Below are 19,623 nucleotides of genomic sequence, written 5' to 3' on the forward strand. Positions count from 1 at the left end.
CTTTTCTTTAATTACTCGTTATTTAGTCTCTGAGTCATGTCCAGCTCTTTGTGACCCCATGGGCTACAGCACACCAGTCTTCCCTGTTCTTCACCATCTCCCAGAATTTGCTCAGATTTATGTCTATTGAGTTGGTGATACTGAAAGGTTGTTGCTGAACGATAAGTTGCCGGGATTCTTGGCCTCCAGAGGAGACGAATTCAATCTGGGGCCAGAGACGAGACTGGATCGCTCAAAGTTTTTGTGTAATAAAGTTTTTATTAAAGTATAAAGGAGATAGAGAAAGCTTCTGACATAGGCATCAGAAGGGGGCAAAAGAGTACCCCCCTCCTAGTCTTTAGCTGTATGTTATATAGTCATTCACAGTCTGTTAATGAAAAGAAAGGAATGTCATAAAATTTAGAATGGCACCAGATAATTCATCCCTGGCCATAAAACGATTGTCTTGAATCTTGTAGAAGGGCAGAATACCAACAAAGAGTTTCATTTACATAGATTAGGGGAACAATACCTGAGTAAGTAAGTTAGGCTGTTTGGTGGAACCAACTTGAAGATAGAGTCTGGGGTACATTAACATAGCTTAAGACAACATTTCTACAAGAAAAAGAAATGTATTGGTTAACTCAAGGTTTGAGAGTAGTTAGCTTTCGGTGAGACCAGGTGTCATCGCAACACAGCATTTTAAGAGAAACCTCCTTTTAAATTTGTATAGAGAAGAAAAAACATATCGCTGGTTTGTTTCCTCCTGCTGCTTAAGAGAGATAAAAATGTCTGGCACTTGCAGCTTATTTCCTCTGTTTGGAGACCCCTGGCCTTCCTGCCTGTTACCCTCTCAGTACTATCTAAGCATCTCATCCTCTGTTGCCCTCTTCTCCTTTTGCCTGCAGTCTTTCCCAGCATCAGGTGTTTTTTTTTTTTTCCCCCCAGTGAGTCAGCTCTTCATACCAGGTGGCCAAAGTATTTGAGCTTCAGCTTCAGCATCAGTCCTTCCAATAAATATTCAGGGTTGATTTCCTTTAGGATTGATTTGTTTGATCGCCTTGCTGCCCAAAGGACTCTCAAGAGTCTTCTCTAGCACCATACTTAGAAGGCATCAATTCTTTGGTGTTCAGCCTTCTTTAATCACTGCTGCTTATCATTAGGTATGTTTTATTGCCCCAAAATACAGTTCATACTGGAAAGGTATGATTTCTTTATTTCTCATTAATTTTCTGTTATTTGTGGCAATTTGATGCACTTGCATTCTCCAGTGACATCTACTGAGTTTTACTTTTCTTTTTCCTTTTCATATATTGAATGTGTTTGACTGATTATTCTATAATAACATGATTTCTGATGACTGTATAGTAAGCTGTCATCTATATAAAGCTATCCTGCTATCCTTTTTTTTTAATCTATGTCTTTGTATTTGGACATTTCAGTTTTGTGTGTTTTTTTTTTTTTTTTTGCTAGTAACAAGCCATTTTTTACTGTACCAGGAACTGTGCTGAGACGTTTACATGTGTTACCTCATCTAATCTTCACAATAATCTTGTGATGCTTCATTTTTGTTATTTATCTGTGATAGATTTTCCAGAGTTGAAACTTGGCAGTCAAGGGGTGAATTTTGAAAGATTACAGATGCATGTGGCCAAATCTCCCCCTCCAGCTATCCCGACCAGTGCTGATGCCCTCTTATGGGTCTCAGGCTTCCTTGAGTCCAAATGAGGGATCCTGGAGGACAGAGAGCTCACTGCCGGTTTGGTGGTTCTTGAAAATCCTGCATTCTTCCCCAGGCTGCCTGTTTTATTATACGATCCTTAGGTTCTTCATGTAGATGCCTCAAACATTTCAAGGAGGAGTCCTTTCTCTGTCCTCCTGATGCCGTCAAGAAGGCCTTCCCCGTTTTAAGGGGGAAGAGTGTGTGCAGACAGGTTAGACTATAGGATCCTAAAGAAAAATGGGAAGAGTGGAGTGGAGGCCATGGGATGAGCCCTGAAGCGTGTGTACTTAACACATTGAGCAGAGAAGCCAGTGAGGGCTTCAGGAGACTGTGGCCAGCAAGGTGGAGGCAATGGCGCATCGGAGGATGAGAGGAAGGTGTTCTAAGGAGTCAGAGTGAGTCAACAGTGAGAATGTCTGAGGGCGTGGACATGGAGTGAGAATGTCTTTGGTGTCATGCTGGTTACCGGTGTCTGTTGCACTCAGGATGGCCGTCAGATTAGACTTGTCAGCGCAGAGTGGACCGAACCAGGAAGGAGGGCCAGAGGTGGCAGGTGTCGGTAATTCTAGCTGGCAGGCTTTTCTTTTTCTTTCTTTTCTTTTTTCTCTAGTATTTATCTATTAATTTAGCTGCACTGAGTCTTGTTGCAGCATGTCTGACCAAGGATCAAACCCTTCATCCCTGCATTGAGAGTGTAGAGTCTTACCCACTGGACCACCAGGCAAGTTTCTGGCAGGTTTTTTTCTAATTGAAGTATAGTTGATTTACAATATTGTGTTAGTTTCAGGTATACCATACAGTAAATCTTTTGCAGATTGTAGACTATTACAAGATATTGGGTATAATTCCCTGTGCTATACAGTAAATCCTTATTGCTTATCTATTTTATGTATGATAGTTTGTGTTCATTAATCTCATGCCCCAAATTTGTCCTTCCCCACTCTTTGATAGCTATGAGTTTGTTTTCTATGTCTGTGAGTCTGTTTCTGTTTTTTATACATGCACTTGTATTCTTTTTTAGATTCCACATATAAGTGATATCATATAGTATTTGTCCTTTCTTTCTGACTTATTTCACAGAACATTATACACTCTAGGTCCATCCTAGAATGCCATGTTGCTGCAAATGGCATTATGTCATTCTTTTTATGGCTGAGTAACATTCCACTGTATATATGTGCCACATCTTCTTTACCTATGAAGGGACCTTTAGGTTGCTTCTATGTCTTGGCTATTGTAAATAGTGCTGCTGTGAACATAGGAGTGCACGTATAATTTTGAATCATCTTTCTGAGATATATGCCTAGCTGTGGAATTGCTGAGTCATATGGTAGTTCTGTCTTTAGGTTTTGAGAAACCTCCATACTGTTTCTCATTGTGGCTGCACCAATTTACATTCCCACTAATAGTGTATGAAGGTTCCCTTTTCTCCACATCTTCTTCAACACTTTGTTGTTTGTAGACTTTCTCATGATATAGCTAGTATTTTTGATGTGAAAGGAAACCAAGAAATAGGACAGTAGCTGGTAGTAGGGAATGATGTGGGGTCAGGGAGACTTTTTAAAAAACTAACGTATTTGAGATTCTGGAAATGTCTGGTCAAGAAGGGCATGTTCATGACTCAGAGAGAAGGAACAGTTAAAGAGTGAAGTTTCATGCATGCAGCAAGGAATTCGATTCAGGACACAAAGGGAAGAACTTGCTTTTGTCTGGAGCAGGGTGTCCACCATGAAGAGGAGGCAGAAGGAGGTGCAGGGGTGTGTATTCCAAGTATACACAGTCCCAGATTCTTCCATGTTCTCAGTAAATAAAACTTTGTAAAAATTTTGAGAAGTTCATCATCTCACTGGAAAGAGTGGTTTGCGGGAGGCACCTGGAAGCTGAGTTGAGAATGCAGAGCAGGGTTGAGCCTTACTGAGGTTTATGGTTAGGGTGGTAAAGTGAGAACAGGTAGCACATGTGTCTTACATGGTGTTGAGATGCTGAGGTCTAGGCAGGGGACAGGGGGACAGCCAGGCTGATGTGACAGGGAGAGCAGGACTGGGGTGCTGGTATGTGAAGGCTTGGCTGTGGTGCTGGAGTCTAGACTGACCTGGTTAGCAGGGGAGTGACCTCACATGTGACTGTGATTGATTCAGGGCCCACATAGGGGAGAGAGGTTTACAGGAGATTGCAGAACCAGAGCCAGAGGTCATGGTTGGGGATTAGATATCCATATATTGATTCATTGGTGATCAAACATGAATTGGTGATTCCATGTCAGGTCTTCCTTGAAGTTTTGGGGAAATGTGTTGAATAGCCACAATCATCTCTTGAAATGGAGCTGACATTTCCACAAGGAGGAACGGTCTGAGACTCACGTGAGTTTAGGGCCCAGCTGCTCTCTGAAGGGTGGAGGGGGTCTTGGGAAAGGGTGGTAGGTGCTGTTTTATTATTTTTTAAAATCTTATTATAGTTGATTTATAACATTGTGCTAATTTCTGATGTGCGTGCATGCGTGCTAAGTTGCTTCAGTTATGTCCAACTCTTTGCGACCCTATGAACTATAGCCCAACAGGCTCCTCTATCCAAGGGATTCTCCAGGCAAGAATATTGGAGTGGGTTGCCATGCCCTCCTCCAGGGGATTTTCCTGACCCAGGAATCCAACCTGTGTCTCTTGCATCTCCTGCATTGGCAGGCGGGTTCTTTACCACTAGTACCACCTGGGAAGCCCAGTTTCTGATGTACATCCAAGTAATTCAGTTATTTATATATATATATACACACACACACACACACATTCTTTTTTTCAATATTCTATTCTATTGTGATTTATCACAGAATGTTGAACATAGTTCCTTGTGCTCTATAGTAGGACTTTGTTGTTTAATCCATTTACTATATAATAGCTTGCAACTGCTTCTCCTAACATCCCAATCCTTCCTTCATCCACCTTGGGTGTGCTATTTTTGGAAGGGTGGTCAGGAAGGTCTCTGGGTGGAGGTGACAATTGAGCAGAAACATGGATAAAGTGAGAGAGGGTGGGTCTTACAGACATCCTAGGCAGAGTGCTCTGGTGCAGAAGCCCCAGGGAGGGCTCTTAGGTGCTGGAGGGGGAAGTGGTAGGTGAGCTGGGGGGTGGGGTGGGGGAGACAGGAGGACGCAGGAGGTGGGATCTTTTTCGGTCGTGGCTTCAACCCAAGGGTGACAGGGAGCCCTGAGGGCTAAGTGAGCTCAGACCCAGGCCTGGTGCAAGCAGTCAAGCTCCCAGTGGTGGACAAGACGGTTTCTGTGAGGGTGCAGGAGGCATGCGAGGCGGGGCTCAAGGTCACGGGTGAGTTATCTTCCTAAATGCAGGTGACGATGATAGTAGGAGTTGAGGTGGAGACCAGGGTGGCAAGGGATGAGGTGAAGGACTTAGTGGGGGAGAGAAGGACCGGAAGGAGTGGATGCAGAAGGAAGAGCGAGGAGAGTTTCAAGGGAGCAGAGGGTTTTGAAGGAGTCAGGTCATTTCAGAATTGCTTGTGGGATTAAGAACCCCATCTCCCCCACTCCCTGTCCCTGAGATGTGTGGGATTTGACATAAATGTCTTCATCTGAGAGGCTTGTGAGAGGAAGCCTCTGGGGCACCTGGGCTGTTGTGAATACAGGACTCCAACCCCAGGGCGAGTTTGCCACAGAGAGAGCTGGAGAGCTGGAGGTGGGGTCCCAGGGGGGCTGTGGCATTATGGCTTTGAGCACAGGCTGCCGCCCAGGGCTGGGAGCTGCATCTGAGATGCTCAGGTTGAAGGGTGTTTGCTCCTCAAGGCACGAAGCTCTGACGTTGTGCTTCCTTCTTTCCCATACTGTTCCCCAACCACTTAAAAAAAATATATTGTTTTGTCTGTGCTGGGTCTTCATGGCTGCATAGAGGCTTTCTCTAGTTGTGTGAGCAGGGGCCTGCTCTCTGTTGAGTCTTCTCACTGGTGGTGTCTCTTATTGTGGAGACAGGCTTTAGGATGCGCCAGCATATGTAGTTTCAGCTGGTGGACTCGGTAGTTGCGGTGCATGGCTTAGTTGCTTTGCAGCATGTGGAATTTTCCTGGACCAGGGATTGAACCCGTGTCTCCTGCATTGCCAGATGGATTCTTAACCATTGGACCACTAGGGAAGCCCTCTCCCCACTTCTGATAATTTTTTGATTCGATGCACACACACACATTTTTTCCACTCTTGGATGTACACACACAAACACAAGACCTGGTCTCCCATGTTTTCTTTCATACACAAGATTGAGTTATAGGAAAGAGTTAATTAGTCTTCTGACCATTTGCAGACCTACTGTAAGATGTATTTATAAAATGGGTTTATTGTAATAATAATCAATCACTTGAGAACTGAGGGATATGGTTTCCTAAGTGTGGATCCAGTGAGGTGCAGACAAATTTAAGTTCTATAGGGAAAAAGCTTTTTATTTCTCCTCAGAAACTGTCCTGGGAGACCAGCAGATGTTCTCTACTGACCTACAGGAATGGAGAAAACAGAGCCTCTTCTGCCCTGCTCTGTTATTCTCTGTATCAGAAGTAGATCTTGACTCTTTAGTTTTTGTTTTACAAACAGAAACAGGAAGAGACACAAAAATTGCGTGACTACTGTCCTGCAGAGCTGAGTGTGTATACATTTGAAATTTAGATGTGACTGATATATAGAGCTGGGCCTGGCTTTCACAGACCCAAGCTGAAAATGCTTTTTACATTTTAAAAGCTTTTCAAAATAAAACCCAACCAAGGAAGAACATAAGCAGAGGCTTTCCATAGCCCTTAAAGCCTAAAATATTTACTATTTGGTTATTTACAGAGAGTTTGCTAACCCTGGTCTAGACTGATAATTCATTTCCAGTTCTGACCATGATGTGAATGAGTCTTTGTCAAAGAATCGTTGCATTGTATTCATTCAGAAACCCTAAAAGTACTCACTGATGCTTCTTATGTGCAAGTGGCCAGGTTTGCAGGATGTCTGCCTGCTGTCAGAAAGTTTATGTTTTAGTAAGGGAGGGAGACATTAAACAAATAACTGCACAAATAATTAACTAAAATAATTAATGACAAAGGAGCTTTGAAGGTTGCCAAAAGAGGGCAGATGGGGGGGGGGTCTCTGGGAGCGTTTCTGGATAAGTGGTTTCAACCTAAATTTGAAGGTTGAACCTGCTCATAGAGGAAGGGCAGGAGCAGGGCAGGAAGTGAGCAAAAGCTGGTGGCAGGGAAGGAGACTCCCTGTTCCTTCCACCATAGTCAGTTAGTGCGAAGCCAGTGGGATCATTTCCGAAGGATAGTTAAGTTAGAGAGTGAATTGTGTTGGGACAGATGAGGGACTGGGCCTGTGGGTCTTGGCTCCGGGTGACCAGTGACATGCCAACTCCTGGATGCCCCTCCCCAGAGTCCTGCTGTCCCCATTGCCAAGACCCAGAGCCCTGGGCCCACTGGGCCCAGACACCGCTGCTGTCTCCTCTCTGTTTGCTTCTCTTCTCTAGTCTCTTCTAGGAAACTAACAAAAGCCTGAAATGTGGACCTATCCTAGAGTGATGTTTCTGAGGTGCACGTGAGGAAATGTTGCGTTTCTGTCACTTCAGGGTGACGTTTTCTGCTGGCCAGCCCTCCCCGCTTCCAGGGGCTGGTGCCTGTCTTCCTCTCACCCCCTGCCCTGGCCCCCACCCACCATCGCCATACAAGACTGTGAATATCAGCCCCTGACATTTCTTAGCCAAAATGGGGGCTCCTGGCTGCCTCCTCAGAGAGCCTTTGGCGACGGCAGGAGGATTTCCAAGGAAACCCAAAAGCCTGCGGCTTCTTCACATGGCAGAAGATGGAGGGCCCATCGCGTGGCCTCTTTGTCTTTGGGGGAAAGAGGTATTGGGGGATGGGAGAGAGACCCGGAGGCGACCTTCCCCGTGTGGTACCTGGGCCGCCCACGGAGTCCTCTCTGCGCATGGCGCGTGGCGTAGCCTGGGCAATGGCGCTGCCCCAGCTGTGATTGCCACCTCTCCTCAGGGAGTCTGAGCTGGGGACCTGCCAGTGCTCCTGCCTAACGACCGTGTCTCACCTGCAGGGAGAACTCTGCTGGAGAAGCTGTTCAGCCAGCAGGAGAACGGGCCTCCAGAAGAAGCAGAGAAGTTCTGCTCGCGAATCATCGCCATGGGGCTCCTCCTCCCTTTCAGCGACTGCTTCCGGGAACCGTGCGGGCAGAACGCCCAGTCCAGCTCAGTTCCGTTTGATGTAAGTAGGAGAGTTCACAGGACTCGCTGGCTGAGAGGCAGCTGCAGTGGCAACAGCGGCTCTGATGTGTGTCTGCCCTTCACCCCCCTTCATGCGTTGCAGGCCTCCCTGCCCCTGCCCCACGACAGCTTAACACGTCTGTTTCCTTTCTGACGAGGTTCTTAAGTATATTTGTCAAACTTCCTTTTCTTAACACATGGCCACTCTCAGCAATTTTCTGGCCTGCTTTAACCAGTGATGGGTTTTGAGTGGCTCTGAGTCAGTGTTTCTGACTTTACTGGTCATGGATGTACCTGCAGAAGCAACTCCGAGGGTGGAAGCTTTGTTCCCAGAGGCGGCAGGTTTCTGAGGGCCTTGCAGCGCTATTCCCATGTGTTCATAGCTCATCTGTGTACAGACTGTTGACACGAAGCAGTCCGGTCTGCTTTCTCCCCGGCTCCCACTCACCAAGAGGCTTAATTCTGCAGAACAATCATTCCTGGCTCTTTCATAATTCATAAGAAATGACAGCATAGCTTTCAAGCCAGAGTATTGCTCATCTTCCTCAGGTATGTGGTACATGTGTGACTTGGGGGCTGTGATGAGTGGGCATCTAAACCCAAATGAGTGAGAATTCCCACACAGGATTCTCTCATGAGGAAAGCGGAGAATCTCGGCTCCCTGTGTGGAGCACGGAGTTTGTGCCATAGAGAAGTGGGTCTCATCCATGTGGGCTGCTTATGCCTTTGCCCTGCTTCTGATTGCACCCCTGTCTCCTCTGTGTGTGTGTACCATTGAACAAGGGTGCTGTAGTGAGGAGTGCGGAGAGATACCGGAAATGAGCCCTGGTTAAGATCAAGAAGAGAGAGTAAATCCCAAAATGCCCATATGCATCTGTTGTTTTTTTTTTCCTTGCTATCCTTTACCCATCACAACTGTGGTTTCCCTTCAGTTTTAGGAAAATGAACTACAGAAAATATTGTGAGATCTTCTTAATACTTTCCATGTGAAAGAAGATTCCCTGGGATGTACTGTGATTTGTGAGGCTTTCTTCTTAAGATTGACTGATCTATCCATCCATCCATCATCTATCATCTATCTCAGTATCTATCATGTCTATATCAATCTGTATCTATCACTTATTATCTCCATCCATCCATCCATTCATCCATCCACCTGTCTGTCTATCTGTATGTCCATTCATGACATGGCACTTAACCACTGCTCAGTAGATCTTTTTCTTTTGTGAGAAGAATTGGATAACTAAAAACTTTTCCTCCCTTTCCCTTTTTGAGGGCTGTGTGTGTTATTGCAGGGATAGAACCTGGAGACTGTGGTGGGCTAAAAGCTTTAGTGAGCTGTGTTCTAGGAGATATATCAATTTGCAACTACAAATTAAAATAAATATGGACAAAGGCCAATACAAATCACTCCTAACACTTGCTTTTGATTAAAACTATTCCCAAGTTGACTGCATTTTCTTCCCTTAAAGCTCAGAAATAAAGTCTATTGTTTAGTTGCTTAGTCATGTCTGACTCTTTGCAACTCCATGGACAGTAGCCCACCAGGCTCCTCTGTCCATGGGATTCTCCAGGTAAGAACACTGGAGCGGGTTTCCGTTTCCTTCTCCAGGGAAAATAAAGTCTATCTGTCAATTAATGTGGAATTGAAATAAACTGAAAAGAGTAATCCTATTTCCCCCTTTTAAAAAAATCAGTGAACTACCAGTTTCTTGCTCCTCACCTCCCTCTATTCTTCTGTTAGAGAGCCTAACATGACCAGCCTCCCAGCCTGGTCATTGGAGGGCGGCCGGGTATGGCATAGAGAGTGAAAAGCCAAATAAGTGCAGCCCCTTACTATGGTATGAAGTAATTTCCTCAGAGTGGGGAATTTCTTTCCCCAACTTTGTGTGGTTGCATTTGCTGACTTTATTTGTTGGCTCTGTGCTACCTCTCCGTCCCCAACCTCCGCGCCCCCTCCCCCAAGTCAAACCTAACTCGAAACAAGAAACGTTATTTCATATATTTAAATGGCATATCAACAACAGAAGTATGCACTCACTGTATGCATGGTCGCAGTTTTTCTTCAAAGCCTGGAAGAGGAATCAGTATAAACAGGTCTTAGTGGGGGAAAGGGGAAGAATGCACTTTCTGTGGGGAGAGGAGTTTCTGATAATTAGCCTCTCCAGCTGGGAAGATTCTCTGCTGCTGGGAGATTTTCTAACCAGCAGTTCTCTTGAGGACAGTTGCCCTTTGAGACGGACCAGCCTGTGCGTATAAGCTCGTGAGGGCCCTCTCCCCACCCCGACCTTTGCTTCCTTCCCTGAGAGCACTCCCGCCCCCCATCTCCATCCATACAGATCCCAGCACAGGGCTTCCATCCGGATCTGGAGAGCGTCCTCATGCAGTTTATGGATTGACCTACTTCAGTCAACCCTCTTGGTTTAGTCCCATGTTATTTTATACATTTTTAGGGCCTAATATTTTGCTTTAGAAATACTACAGAAAATATGAAAGGATTTCACATTCTCCCTTACGTTTTCACTGGGTTAAAATTTCAAGAATACTGAAAAGCAAAGGTCTTTGAGTGATAATGTTCATTCATTCACAAATGTTTACTGAATGCATTCTACATGCCAGGCAGTGTTCTAGGCTCCGGAGAGAGATTAGTGTGCCAGGTCCTAATTTCCTGAATTACACTCTTCACAGTGGAGTGAGACAATTAAGACACAAACAAAAACACAGATGAAAGTGTAGATAATGAATTCATGTCAGATTCTGATAAGTGTGGTGAAGGAAGTCAACCAGAGGAATATGGTCAGTGATGGGGTGGGGTGGGGAGAGTGTAGATGGGGGCCCCATATGTAATGTCGGGAGTGCTGAGGAGAGGTTGGAGGGAAGGTCCCCCCAGGAGCCCAGTAGCAAGCGCAAAGGCCCTGAGAGGAATGTGGGCGTGGCATGAGGGCCTGCATAGCCACTGTTTCTGGACACAAGGTCAGAAGGGACTATTGAGCCAGGACTTTTGAGGTCTTGAAAGTAATGGAAGGAAATTGTGTGGTTTTTTAAAAAATTAATTAATTTAACTTAATTGGAGGCTAATTACTTTACAGTATTGTGGTGGTTTTTGCCGTACATTGACATGAATCAGCCATGGGTGTACATGTGTCCTCCATTCTGAACCCCCCTCCCACCTCCCTCCCCACCCCATCCCTCAGGGTTGTCCTAGTGCACCAGCTTTGAGTGCCATGTTTCATGCATCGAACTTGAACTGGTCATCTATTTCACATATGGTAATATATATGTTTCAATGCTATTCTCTGAAATCATCCCACCATCTCCTTCTCCCACATAGTCCAAAAGTCTGTTCTTTACATCTGTATCTCTTTTGCTATCTCGCATATAGGGTCATCATTACCATCTTTCTAAATTCTGTATATATGCTTTAAAATACTGTATTGGTGTTTTTCTTTCTGACTTACTTGACTCTGTATAATAGGCTCCAGTTTGATCCACCTCATTAGAACTGATTCAGATGTGTTCTTTTTAACAGCTGAGTAATATTCCATCAGGTATAGGTAGCACAGCTTTCTTATCCATTCATCTGCCGATGGACATCTAGATTGCTTCCATGTCCTAGCTATTGTAGACAGTGCTGAGATGAACATTGGGGTACACATGTCTCTTTCAATTCTGGTTTCCTCGGTGTTTATGCCCAGCAGTGGGATTGCTGGGTCATATGGCAGATCTATTTCCAGTTTTTTAAGGAATCGCCACAGTTCTCCATAGCGGCTGTACTAGTTTGCATTCCCACCAGTGTAAGAGGGTTCCCTTTTCTCCACACCCTCTCCAGCATTTATTGTTTATAGACTTTTTGATAGCAGTCATTCTGACCAGTGTGAGAGGGTACCTCATTGAGGTTTTGATTTGCATTTCTCTGATAATGAGTGATGTTGAGCATCTTTTCATGTGTTTCTTAGCCATCTGTATGTCTTCTTTGGAGAAATGTCTGTTTAGTTCTTTGGCCCATTTTTTGATTAGATCGTTTATTTTTCTGGTATTGAGCTCCATGAGCTGTTTGTATATTTTTGAGATTAATTCTTTGTCAGTTGCTTTGTTTGCTATTTTTTCTCCCGCTCTATGAGGCCACCATCACCCTAATACCAAAACCAGACAAAGATGCCACAAAAAAGAAAACTGGCCAATATCACTGATGAACGTACAAGCAAAAATCCTCAACAAAATTCTAGCAAACAGAATCTAACAACATATTAAAAAGATTATACATCATGAGAAAGTGGGCTTTATCCCAGGGATGCAAGGATTCCTCAATATTTGCAAATCAATTGATGTGATACACCACATTAACAAATTGAAGGATAAAAACCATATGATTATCTCATAGATGGCAGAGAAAGCCTTTGACAAAATTCAACACCCATTTATGATACAAACTCTTCAGAAAGCAGGCACAGAAGGAACATACCTCAGCATAATAAAAGCCATGTATGATAAACCCACAGCAAACATTATCCTCGGTGGCAAAAAATTGAAAGCATTTCCCCTAAAGTCAGAAACAAGACAAGGGTGCCCACTCTCACCACTCCTATTCAACATAGTTTTAGAAGATGTGACAATGTAGGCCAAAAGGGATTAAAAGAAACATGATCTTGAACCTGTTGAGAGATGTTGTGAATCAAAACCAGCAGCAACCACTTCCAGAAAACAAAAGAAATGCACTTTCCTCCAGTGAAAAATAGAAGTTATCATTTGTGTTTGAATTCTTTTTTTTTTTTTCCAGAGCAGGAAGATTACTTAGATGCAAGTTAGTCAAACCTGCATGGATATTTTCCTGAGAATCACTAATGGCTATGCCACATCTTTCAGCTCTGAATGTGTGTATGTGTAGCTGTATTTTTACTTTTGTATCATGTGCAGTATTAACTCTCAGAAGTTGTTTCATTTGAAATGTGCTATTAAAATTATACTTAATTTTTAGGCCAGTTTTAAAAATTATTTTAGCTGAAATACTTCTTTTCCCTGCAAATTTCTCTCCAATGTCAGCATAGAAGTCAGCAGTAAAATTTTTGAAATTCATTTAGTAGCCATGTTTTATATCTGTTCTGTTACCTAGGTGATCACTGCATAAATCCATTATAAGCAGAGTAACAAGAGTAGATTGAAGCAGTAATCCTTTCTCAGTTTTGCTCACACAGTTTTTTCCCCCCTAATTTTAAGGACTTAGAAAGCACTGCATCCCCTGGATGAGGAGCAGCGGGGTTGGGAGACCAGCAGAGACCCTGCCCCTAACCCACTGCCCAGTTTCTGCCCCTCCCCGCATGGGACCCCTGCCCTTGTTCAGCGACTGTTGATTTCTGGTGTTTTAGGCTTGCCCGACATGGTTATCTACATTGCTATAGCCTTCTGGGTGTCCTGTTCCTCCCAGTGTGGTTCTCGTTGCTTCCTGGTTCCCTGTAGTCACCGGCTTTGAACCTGAAACAGTGAGCTTTAAGATGTGTGTTGTTACATCCACGTCTCCCGCCACCCAGCTGTGGCACTTAGGGCGTCCCTCCAGCGGGTCCACCCTGGATTGTGCCAGCTTCCAGTAGGGGCGCCTCCATCCTTAGGGCATATTTTTAGGGTTACTCTTTTATCTGTAAGCTTAAAGCTGAAGAGGATATGGATACTGTAAGTACTGCCCAGCAGAGGCAGTTCTGTTCTTTGATTTCATTTCTTTTTCAAGATCTGAATATCACAGAATACAGGCTACTCAAATGAGGATGTTCCTGGGGTCAAGTTCAAACAGATTTTTAATTTCTGTAAACTGTTAACTTTCTCAAAAGTATCCCATATTTACTTTATCCCATTTGGTTTATCTCTTTCTTATACAGGGGTCCTCCATCCAATGAAGTTTTTAATTGTCTTTTCTATTCTTTCTTTTTCTTTGTTTCCTTTTCTCTTCTTTTTCCATCTTTCCCAATTCTTTTCTTTCCTTTTAGGAGAATAACCATATAAATTTCTTTCCTTTTTTCCTCTGTCTTCTCTGTATCTTTGGGTTTGTATTTCATTCTTGCTATTTAATGACATTCTTTCAGTTCTTCTTAAAGACTCCTGCCCTGGTCTGAATGTTTGTGTTCCCCCTAGATTCACATACAGAGATCCTTAATGTGATGGTGTTAAGAGGTGGGGCCTTTGGGAGGTGCTGAAGTCATTATGGCAAAGCCTCCATGATGGGATTAGTGCCTTTTTTATTTTTTTAACTTTTTATTTTATATAGGAATGCAGTTGGGCTTCCCTGGTGGCTTAGAAGGTAAATAATCTGCCAGTAATGCAGTAGACACAGGTTTGATCCCTGGGTTGGGAAGATTCCCTGGAGAAGGAAATGGCAGCCCATTCCAGTATTCTTGCCTGGAGAATCCCAGAGACAGAGGAGCCTGGCGGACTACAGTCTATGGGGTCACAAAGAGTTTTATATGACTGAGCAACTAACTCTTTCACTTTCATGTAGTTGATTAAATATAACAGTGTTGTGTTAGTTTCAAGTGTACAGCAAAGTGATTCAGTTGTACATATACATGTATCTATTCTTTTCAAATTCTTTTCCCATTTAGGTTGTTGCATAATATTGACCAGAATTCCCTGTGCCATGCAGTAGGTCCTTGTTAGTTATCCATTTTAAATATAGTGGTGTATACAGATCAATTCCAAATTCCCTAAACATCCTTTCCCCCCATGCATCCCCTGTGATAACTGTAAATTCATTCTCTAAGTCTGTGAGTCTGTTTCTGTTTTGTGAATAAGTTCATTTGTTTCATTTCTTTTTAAATTTAGCAACTAAGTGATATTTCTCTTTCTCTGTCTGACATTTCACACAGAATGACAATCTCTAGCTCCATCTATGTTGCTGCAAATGGGATTAGTATCTTAATGTGAGGACTCGGGCAGAAGGCACCAACCAATACCCAGGAAGAAGAGGGCTCTCCCCAGATAAGGAGCCCATGCTGGCACCTTGATCTTGGACTTTTAGTCTCCAGAACTGAAAAAAAGTCTTTGTTTCTAAGACATATTTTGTAAGAACACCAAGTTAACTACTGATTTCCTCTTCTAATTTATTAATTTTTTATTGAGATATAATTGATATATAATATTATATAGATTTCAAGTGTACAACATAGTGGTGTTCAGTTTTTATTTTTATTTATTTTTTTAGTGGTGTTCAGTTTTTAAAGGTTATATTCTATTTATAGTTATTATAATGTATTGGCTATATTCCCTGTGTTGAATATTATATCCTTGTAGCTTATTTATTTTATACATGGATTCTCTTCATTTAAATCAGGATCTTGATATAAAACTAGGACTTCCATTTGTTTTTCAGCTTCTCCTTTTTCTCTTACCCCACCCCTAGTTACTAGGGATACACAGATTAAAAGAAAGCCTCTATTCTCAACTGACTTGAACTGACTTAAGTAAAACATAGAAACAAATTATTAGAGCTTAGTGGTTGAAGTGGCCGCTAATCAGACTGTCCTGGATTTGAGCCCTGAATTATTCACTTAACTATGTAGACTTTACTGTGTAAATAGCTTAATTTCTCAAGGTTTGTTCCTTCTGTAAAATGAGGAGTAATATAGTATTCTGAGTAAGAAGAAAGCATGAATACAAGTGAAATATTTTGCACAATATGTAAATATTCGATATATGCAATTGTTGTGTATGGGGTCCGCATGGAGGCATGCACAGTAGGAGGAGCAAGAGGGAGAGTTGACTGAGTCTCCTTGTAGCTCAGGAGATAGTACTTGGGGCAGGACCTGAGGGTCCCCGAGGAGTTGACCGCAGGGACTGGCTGTAAAAGGAGAAGTGTGTGGATGCTCCGCATGGAGATGCCAGTTGACCATGCATCCAGAACAGGTGGTTCTGGACTGTAGCTGGGGGACTGATGGGTAGAAAGGAGTCCAGATGTGTAAACAAGGACATTTGTGTCATCCTGGTGATTCTTTTAAGTAATTTTGAGTAGTTAAGCCATAAACAGATTGGCATTTATTTAAAAAAATTATTCTCATGGCAGAATGGAGAATGGATTGAAGAAATTTAAAATCAGTGCCTGGGTGGTGAGTAACAGTCCTGAACTGAAACAGGGGCCATGGGGAAGAAAGAGATAGATGTGGGGAAGTTTCAGGATTCACAGTTCTCAGAACTTGAAGTTTGGTTGGATGATTTCCTTGGTTTCTGAATCACATCTGTGGGTGGGTGGTGATTCTCTATGAAGTGTCAGAATATGAAAGCAAGAACAGGTTTCATGAAGGATGATCTTTTTTTTTTTTGGACACCTAGCATTTGTGATTCTTTGGGACATGGTAGAATTGGGCAGTTCTTGGAGGACAGAGAAACTGGGGTGGGGTTAGTAGCTTAGGCGGTGGGTTATATGCTAAAAAGGTGGGCATATCCATCTCAATCCTAAAGGAAATCAACCCTGAATATTCATTGGAAGGACTGATGCTGAAGCTGAAGCTCCAATACTTTGGTCACCTGATGCGAAGAGCTGACTCTTTGGAAAAGACCCTGATGCTGGGAAAGATTGAGGGCAGGAGGAGAAGTGGGGGGACAGAGGATGAGATGGTTGGATGGGCGCAATGGACATGAATTTGAGCAAACTCCGGGAGATAGTAAAGAACAGGGAAGCCTGGCATGCAGCAGTCCATGGGATTGAAATTGTCAGACACGACTGAGCAACTAAACAACAACAATCCATCTCATAAGTTAAGACAAGGTGGAGAGTATAGTGAGGAGCAGGTGTGGAGGGAGTTGAGGGAGTGGCTTCTTGGAGGCTTGGCTGGAGGATATTGTTTAAGATCTGAGGGATGGAGCTGGTCTCCTGATTCTGAAGTCCAGTCCATGCAGTGATTAGAATTGAGGGGCTCAGGTGTCAGCTGAGATTGAATGCCCCTAGGATGGAGAAGTACGTACTGAGAAGCAGACACAGGGCTGGGGGGCTGAGAATGGAAGGCTCTGCTGAGGAAGTCAGCAGGGGTCCACAGTGAGGTGGGTCCGTGATGACACTGGTGGGTAATACAGGCTTCAGAGGTGGAGAGGAGTTTGCACAAGGTGCGCTTGGAGCATTCTCTGTGTAACTGGATGCCGAGGTCGTGCAGCCACATTCCATGAGAGGAATCAGGAAAAATCACCTTTCAGCTCAGCTGTCATTCGCTTACTTATCACATCCACCTCGTCGATTATAGACTTGGGCCCTCAGCCCTGGCTCCTCACTGCAGCCCTGTGGTTCTCAGATCAGTGTATGACTGGCAGTGTCTGAGGACATTTGGTCACCACAGTGTGGGGAGGGGTGCCGCTGGAATCTAGTGGGTGGAGACAGGGATGCTGCCAAGCACTTCACAGGGCCCTCCCCCAACAGAGTATCCAGTACCAGTGCCAGCAGTTGAGAGACCCGTGGTGTGCATCTGACTGTATCATTTTCCTACATAAAACTTCTCAGTGATTTTTCTGTCAGAGTGAAAACCAGATTCCTTGGACCTCCATGACCTGCCTCCTGTTTCCACACGCTCATGCTTTCCCAGCTTGTGACCTTCTCCCTTTCTGTTCCTCCATATCCCATCCTTCACATGCAGAAGCGCTTCTCTGTTTCCCTGACGGTCCCTGGGGCTGAGTGAGTGCTCCTGCTTCTGCTCTTGCACTGTTACTTCCTAGTTCATTTTACTGTCTTTCAGAGTAAGATGTCAATCCACAGACACCTTCCTTTACCATCAGTGTCTGCGATTTCTCTCTCAGAGGACCTAACCTGTGTCATAATAGGCTGCTCACTTTGCATGCCCCCAAGGCACATTAAATCTTCCATGGATGTGCCCTCCTGATGTTGCAGCACTGTGTCCCTGTGTTTATGACAAATGCAGGAATCCTGTCTCCGTGAGTGGTCAGAGCAGACTCTAGTCCTAGACTGTGGATTCCAGTCCATCTCCTCCACTAACTGAAGAAGTTGGGACTGTTACCCAGGCTCACAGGTTAAGATTTCTCATGTAGGATAATAGTATCTATCTTTGAGGGTTATGGGCATGGACTCGTGAAGGTGAGTCCATCATGCCCACTTGCTGTTGGGTTCATGGCCACTTCATAGTGACCACATGTGTCCCTGGAAAAGTATCACATGCAGATATTGTCACATCGCTTACTTATTTGTAGTGTAAACCTAATAAAGGAAGTAAACTGAGACAAGCTCAAATGACCAGAAATTGAGTTTATTGAGGAATAGCAGAAGACTTGCAATTCAGGAAGTTAGTTGAGGATTTGGGGAGGTTCTATTTATGGACAGAGAGTAAGAAGAGGAGGCATCCAGTCAGCTTCCAGGCAGTGAGTTCATTGGCCATCCTGCAAAGCAGGCATTTAGGGAAGTCAGCTTCTCGGAACCTCAGTTTACTTCCTGGCGGCATGTGTGCCGAAGTCTCTGTTCCTCCTCCAGCTCCACAAGGCTGAAACTTGTGTGGTCACTTTCCCATGCTCTGTTGTGTGTGTGTCCAGCTCATTTTGTAGGTAATGTGGCCTGAATGAGTGAAAGTGCTGCTATCTCTAAGGACCTCTGCTTTACTCAGAATTCCTGAGGCAGAGGAACCCAAGGGCTGGAGGCTGTTTTCATCTTCTCTCTCAAGGGCTGTACTACGTGGATATGCCTAGTTTTCCTGGCTGGATAATTCTTATAGGGTAAAATTTTTGAAGGGAAAAGTCAATAAATATTAACAAGAAGAAATCTGCTTACTATTCTTAGTTTTATCCAAGGGCCTTTTTTGGGGTCCAATTTCAGCTTTAGTTAACAAATAGGTATTTCCTAAAAGATGTAATAAGTGGATATGTGTCAAGAGGTTCTAACTTGGTTCCTTTCCTTGCTGGCTGTACTCTTGCATATTTTCTTTAGTTTATACTCCTTTTTTATTTTTTTTAATTGTGAAAATATAAGACATTTACAGGAGACTTGGAAAATACAGAACAAAGTTACATATACTTCCACTGTATATTACAATTATTCTTTTTAAGGGGAATTCCCTGTAGCTCAGATGGTAAAGAACCTGCCTGCAATGCAGGCAGACCTGGGTTTGATCCTGGGTTGGGAAGACCCTCTGGAGAAGGAATTTCTTTTTTAAGTAGATAAATTAAGATTTTTAGTTGAGTTTCAATATCATGCTCTCAAAAATTAATAGAATGAATATATAGAGAAGTAGAAAGATACAGTAGACCTGAAAATCACTGTGAACCAATTCAACATAATTAATTTAAGAGTTATACAATTTTCAAACAACAGTAGGATACAAATTCTATTCAAGTCCCTGTAAACTATTAAGTAGGAGACACTGGAATATGTCCAGGGACATAGGACCAGGTCTAGAAACTTCATGGTCTAAATGTATGGAAACCATACAGAGTCTTTTCTCTTATCACTGTGGAATTATGTTAGGAATCAATATAAAAAGATATTTGAAAATAACACACATTATTTTCCAGTGCACTGTGACATTTACCAAGAAAGACCTTTGACTTAGCCATTGAAAGCCTCGATAAAGTTAGAAGACTGAAAAAGCACAGAGGGTGACTGCAGAGAAGAGAGCATTTAAATGAGAAATTAATATCAAAATGAGAGATTAATATCAAAGATACTTTAAAAATCCCATGTATTTGGAAATTAAATGTGAACTTTTAAATGATGGGTGTATC

General features: G+C 43.4%; 1 protein-coding gene across 3 annotated transcripts in view; it reads left to right on the plus strand.

Annotated features, from left to right (window-relative positions):
• FMN2 (formin 2) overlaps nt 1-19,623 on the plus strand; it is a 336,826-nt gene that overhangs the window by 26,238 nt on the left and 290,965 nt on the right. For all 3 annotated transcript variants that reach the window (XM_043926779.1, XM_043926781.1, XM_043926780.1), the window contains exon 2: nt 7,767-7,933. In XM_043926779.1, the coding sequence (XP_043782714.1) occupies nt 7,767-7,933 (167 nt within the window). The remainder of the gene's footprint in view (nt 1-7,766; nt 7,934-19,623) is intronic.

This window comes from Cervus elaphus, chromosome 15 (genome assembly GCF_910594005.1).
Source record: "Cervus elaphus chromosome 15, mCerEla1.1, whole genome shotgun sequence".
Lineage (NCBI taxonomy): Eukaryota > Metazoa > Chordata > Mammalia > Artiodactyla > Cervidae > Cervus > Cervus elaphus.